This window comes from Trachemys scripta, chromosome 1 (assembly GCF_013100865.1).
Source record: "Trachemys scripta elegans isolate TJP31775 chromosome 1, CAS_Tse_1.0, whole genome shotgun sequence".
Taxonomy (NCBI): domain Eukaryota; kingdom Metazoa; phylum Chordata; order Testudines; family Emydidae; genus Trachemys; species Trachemys scripta.
In genome coordinates, this window is record NC_048298.1 from 28,703,025 (window position 1) to 28,709,024 (window position 6,000).

The 6,000-nt window shown below is 41.4% G+C and overlaps 1 protein-coding gene across 1 annotated transcript in view; it reads left to right on the top strand.

Moving 5' to 3' along the window:
* Window positions 1-6,000, top strand: part of KIF21A (kinesin family member 21A) — a 153,617-nt gene that overhangs the window by 47,825 nt on the left and 99,792 nt on the right. Inside the window, exons 2-3 of the mRNA XM_034772455.1 lie at window positions 1,510-1,732; window positions 4,009-4,230. Coding sequence (XP_034628346.1) covers window positions 1,510-1,732; window positions 4,009-4,230 — 445 coding nt within the window. The remainder of the gene's footprint in view (window positions 1-1,509; window positions 1,733-4,008; window positions 4,231-6,000) is intronic.

Below are 6,000 nucleotides of genomic sequence, written 5' to 3' on the forward strand. Positions count from 1 at the left end.
AAGCTTTCAGTAACTCCATGGTTTTTATTTAGCATTCCAAATTATAGTAATATAAAATCTTGTTCATGGAGATTCCTTTTAGTGGGTGTGTGCTAGAAAGGGCAAATCATTGCTTGTATGCAAATATTCAAGTTGTAGATTTTTTTTTTGACTGAGAGGTTGTCTGTATATTACTTTTTATGTAATAGTTCCTTTGAAGATAGTTTTCAAAGGTTTGTTTAGTTTCCACCACATACTAGAGGAAATGTTCACGAGAGAGATACTTCCTGATATATTATTTATGAGTTTCCTGCATAGGGATTAACTTTCAGAAAACATTACAAGTAAATACAGCGTCTGTAAGTTGTCTTGCAGCGTGATACAATAAAACCTTCATAATGAAAGTGCCAAAAAGTATGTTTGACTATCCTCTACATTCCTTGTTTGAAAATAATTGTAGAAAAATGATCAGTTTAACGTGCGCAGGATACAAATAGTTCAGATTTTTATTCGAGTTACTCTGTGGTGCATGTGAGGGATCAAAAGTTTCAATCAGTCTGAAACATTTGAATTCCATTGAAAGTTACTCTAGTTTGAAATACTGATTGTAAGGTTTACACACTAAGAATATATCCCATGCAAGCAGAGTGCCAGGATTGTGCTCAGAGTTTCATTCTTGTGTAAATCCAGAGTTACTACATTGATGTGAATCGGGTACTCTGGGTTTAAAGTAACTGAATGCAGAATCTGACTGTATGATGTTTTGTCACACTGAATGCAAAGAGCTATGTACTATTGTATGACCCTTGTATGTAATAAGCATGTCATTTCTCAGTACTATAACTGGGAGGCTTACATGTTTCTATATTTTGCTCTCCCATAAGAATAACAAACTGTGCTTTTAATAAAAGGTCATACTTGTAGAGATAGGTGAATCTTAAAGAGGTCTGAGTCAGGATAAACTTCTGATAAGCATCCAAACAAAACATATTGGAGAGGGAGACTCGCATCAATGGGGCTCTGCTATCAGCCACCAGCAGAAGATTGTTAGCTAAAAAGCTTTTCAAGTTGTCTATGGAATGTTTAGACTGCTGTCACTAGGTGTTATTGCAGCTGGAACTGACCTACTCGAGCTAGTTTTAATCTAGCTAGTTTGGGTCCTGGAACAGTGAAGCCATGGTGGCATGAGCTTCTGTGTGGGCTAGTCCCACAAGTAATTGCCCAGGGTTTTGGGCAGATACGTACAGTCTGTGCTGAAGCTTCCGCTGCTGCAGCTTCATTGCTCCGGAACCAAGCTAGTTAGATTAAGGGTATTTTGGCTTGAGCAGCAATCATCCCAGTGACTTCAGTCTAGACATACTCTAGGCTTATGAAAAATGAGAATATTCTTTGCTTATGTTTGCTTCTTTTAGAAATGACCAGTCTTAATTATGTCTTATTTGAATTGCTCCTTGGATGCTATTTCTAACAAGGGGGATTTCTAATCTTTGGTTTGTGTATATTGTGTGTTTTTATTTTTTTAAATAATAGAATCAGACCACAGCTAGCCAAAGAGAAGATTGAAGGATGCCATATTTGCACATCTGTCACACCTGGCGAACCTCAGGTGTTCCTGGGAAAAGATAAGGCCTTCACTTTTGATTATGTATTCAACATTGACTCGCAGCAAGAGGAGATCTATGATCAATGTGTAGAAAAACTGATTGAAGGGTGCTTTGAAGGATATAACGCCACTGTTTTTGCTTATGGCCAAGTAAGCCTCACAGTTTAATTTTAAATATTTGTTTATGAGTAAATGCAAGAAATTTCCGCTAACTACATTTTTAGTAAAGTTTTAAAATGTGTGAACCTGTTTTGTTTTAAAAAGCATTTTGTAAGGAATACTATATAGAAGGTTTATATAGAGCCTTTGGCCTGAAGGATGCCAGTTCAAATGCAGTGTATATTTGAATTTATAGAAGTGCTAAAAAGGCCATGAATCCATATGCTCTGGGTGCCTGTCATGTAACTTAAAAATACACCTCTATCTCGATATAGCGCTTTCCTTGGGGGCCAAAAAAAACTTACCGTGTTATAGGTGAAACTGCGTTATATTGAACTTGCTTTGAGCCACCGGAGTGCGCAGCCCGGCCCCCCCGGAGCACTGCTTTACTGTGTTGTATTTGAATTTGTGTTATATAGGGTCGCGTTATATCAAGGTAGAGGTGTATATCCTAAGTGCAGCAGTACAACTTTAATGTAACCTACCACCAGTAAACCAGTGCCCTTTCCCTCCTCCTTCTTGAGCTGTTCCACACAATTACCTGAGCTGTTCCACACCCTTTTCTTTCCCCCTGTATTTTCAGATTCCTGGGGGGGGAATGGGCTTTGCAGTATGTCCTGAAGGCTATCAGATGTGGGCTATTTCAAACAAAGTTTGGGGAACAAATTCTAAAGCTGTGAAGCTCTTGCAGGAAACAATGTGCCAACAGCCCCCTATTGATTTGAAATCAAGTGAAGGCACTGGTTTCAGGAGACCTGGGTTCAGACTTCTGCTTAGAACTTGTCTTCATTCAGAAAAAAAGGTGTGTTCTTAACTCCATTTAGTTAACTTGAGATAAAATCCTAGTGAAGACAAGGCAGATTGTAGTTTCACATGAGTTAGAAGGGTGAGTTAAACCTCCATAGTCTTTGGGTATGTCTGCAGTCTAAGCCAGAGGTCTAAACTCTTGCTTGAGAAAACATACCCATGCTAGCTCCGATCATTCTGGCCTGCTAAAAGTAGTGTGTAGTCCTGTTGGCCTGAGTGGTGGGAGGAGCTAGTCACCCCAAGTAAGAACCTATGGTCTTGGACAAGCCGCTAGCCCAGGGATCGGCAACTTTTGGCACACAGCCCGTCAGGGAAATCCGCTAGCGGGTCAGGACAGTTTGTTCACCTGCAGTGTCCGCAGGTTCGGCCGATCGCAGCTCCCACTAGCCACGGTTCCCCATTCCAGGCCAGTGGGGGGCTGCGGGAAGCGGCGTGGGCCGAGGGAGTGCTGGCCGCTGCTTCCTGCAGCCCCTATTGGCCTGGAACGGCGAACCATGGCCAGTGTGAGCTGCGATTTGGCCGAACCTGTGGACACTGCAGGTAAACAAACTGTCCCAGCCTGCCAGCAGATTTCCTTGCCAGGTCGCGTGCCAAAGGTTGCCGATCCCTGGGCTAGCCCCTTGCACTACCTTGGTTACGCTATTTTTATCATCCTAGCTTGATCAGAGCTAAAATGAATATGCAGGCATACCCTTTAATTCAGCCTGCTAGCTCATGTGAAAACTACAAACTGCCTTGTCTTCACCAGGATTTTACCTCAAAGTTGAGAACACACATTTTTTCTTAGTAAAGGCACAGCCAAGTCTTTCTGTGTTTCAATTCCTCATCAGTAAAATGGGGAAAATAGTACTTTCCTACCTCCTTCCTACTTCGATAATAAATACAATAATGAATGTGAGAAGTTGAGATACCACAATGAGAGCCATATAATAACCTAGGTAGACAATTGAAAATAGTGCTAGCACAATTGGCTTTAGTGACGCATTAGTTGGCACTCTCAACAGAAATGACTAAATGGGCTTGGAAATGGGCACTGTCCACTCTTTCTTGGAGATGAGGGCTGAAGCATTTTGTCAGGACCATAGGAGAAGTTTGAACTGTCCCTGCCTGTGGTGTACCTGTTCTGTGGATAAGCAGAGGATTTTGATTTCCACTTTTCACAAGCATTTCATTCATAAAGAAAACCTTTTTAAAGAAATCGAAGTCGTGCATCTGCTGTAGAATTTATATAGCTTCTACTTTATCTCCATTTTTAGAAATGCTTCTGTTATCTTACACTCTCTGTGTGTGGTAGCTTTGTAAAGCAATTAGTAAGAGCTGTGATTTAACAGAGGTGCCTACCTTTCACACAATGGTAGTGTTCAGCAGCAACTTTATTGTACCTCTTGACATGATCCAAGATTGTGTGCGATTTTGTCCCTTTAATGTATGCTACTTGTGACTTCTCTTTTTAAATTCAGACAGGTGCTGGCAAAACATACACCATGGGAACAGGATTTGATGTCAACATAACAGAAGAAGAACAGGGCATTATATCCCGTGCTGTTAAACACCTTTTTAAATGTATCGAAGAAAAAAAGCAAGCTGCTATTAAACAAGAACTTCCAACTCCAGAATTCAAAGTGAATGCCCAATTCTTAGAGGTAAACTTTGTTTACATAGATATCTCTTTGGAAAGTTGGTGAAATATTTATGTATCCCGATATCTACTTATTCAGTAGTTCTTCTCATGTAAGATATTTTAAATTTATTATTTTGCTATTTCCCTTTAGGATTTCATGAGGAAATTTATGGTATTTGATTTGGCTCTTGAATTTTTAAAAAGAGACTTTACATCTAATTCTAATTCATTCTTTTTCCAGCAGGTAGTAAATTATTTTTGGCAGGTCCATTTACAATGTACTTTGAATAAAAAACATTTTTTTATATATACATATTTAAAGTAGTCATATCCCTTTTTGTACCATTTGTGTGGTCATGGGAACAATCACATAATCACCTTTTTTTTACCTATGGAATAAACGGCAAAATCTGAAATAAATTGCATTTACTTTGTGCTTCTGAACAGTAATCTGCGCTCTGCCCATTCATTTAACTGCCAAGAAAATCTCTAATATTCCAGTGCTGTTAGTAGGCTTGTTACAGCCATCATTCAAAAGCTGACTGACTGACTTAAAAATATTTCAGAGTAGCAGCCGTGTTAGTCTGTATCTGCAAAAAGAACAGGAGTACTTGTGGCACCTTAGAGACTAACAAATTTATTTAAGCATAAGCTTTCATGGGCTACAGCCCACTTCATCAAATGAATAGAATGGTAAATATCTTCTTTCTGTGTGTTCCATTCTATGCATCCGATGAAGTGGGCTGTAGCCCATGAAAGCTTATGCTCAAATAAATTTGTTAGTCTCTAAGGTGCCACAAGTACTCCTGTTCTTTTTAAAAGTATTTCTTTCCCTAGTCCCTGGCAATGTTGAAATTTTGAAGATCTCTTCACTGTAACTGTAAGGTCCTCTGGCAGCTCCTTTGCTATTTTAGCCCACCCAGGATTGGGTCCTCAAGTTACTCCCTAGCCATGACCAGCATCATGGTTACAGGAATAGCTGCTCCTCTGTCCCCTCTGTGGTCTCTGAGTGCACCCACCCCTCCTACCCCAGGTGCCAGGCCTTGTGATTTTACCTATGTTGGAGAGGAATTTGACAATTTTCTCTCTTAGACTGGGCCCTGGGCTACAGTACCCTGCATATCAAACGTTCTTTCCTGCAGGTCCAAATGAGTTCTAGCACCTATGATTCTTCCCCTCTGGAGTCTGTGATCAGTGGTATACAGTGACACAACAACCTTCTTAAAACCAAAGTATTGTTTATTTATCAGCCAGAACAAAGCATTAGAGCAGGGGTAGGCAACCTTTCAGAAGTGGTGTGCCGAGTCTTCATTTATTCACTTTAATTTAAGGTTTCGCGTGCCGGTAATACATTTTAACGTTGTTTTAGAAGGTGTCTCTCTCTAAGTCTATATTATATAACTAAACTATTGTTGTATGTAAAGTAAACAAGGTTTTGAAAATGTTTAAGAAGCTTCATTTAAAGTTAAATTAAAATGCTGATCTTATGCCGCCAGCCTGCTCAGCCCGCTTCCAGCCTGGGGTTCTGTTCACCTAGGCTGGCAGTGGGCTGAGCGGGGCCTGTGGCCGGGACCCCAGACCTGGGGGACGGGGTGTTCAGGGGTCAGGGCAGAGGTCTGGAGGTGTGTGGGGGGTGCAGGGCAGAAGGCTGGGTGTGTGTGTGTGGGTTTCAGGGCAGAGGGCAGTGGGGGGTTCAGGGCAGAAGGCTGGGAATGTGGGGGGGATTCAGGAATCAGGGCAGAGAGCAGTGGGGATGTGGGGGTTTCAGGGGTCAGGGCAGAGGGCTGGGGTGTGTGTGGAGGTGCAGGGCACAAGGCTGGGTGGGGGGGGG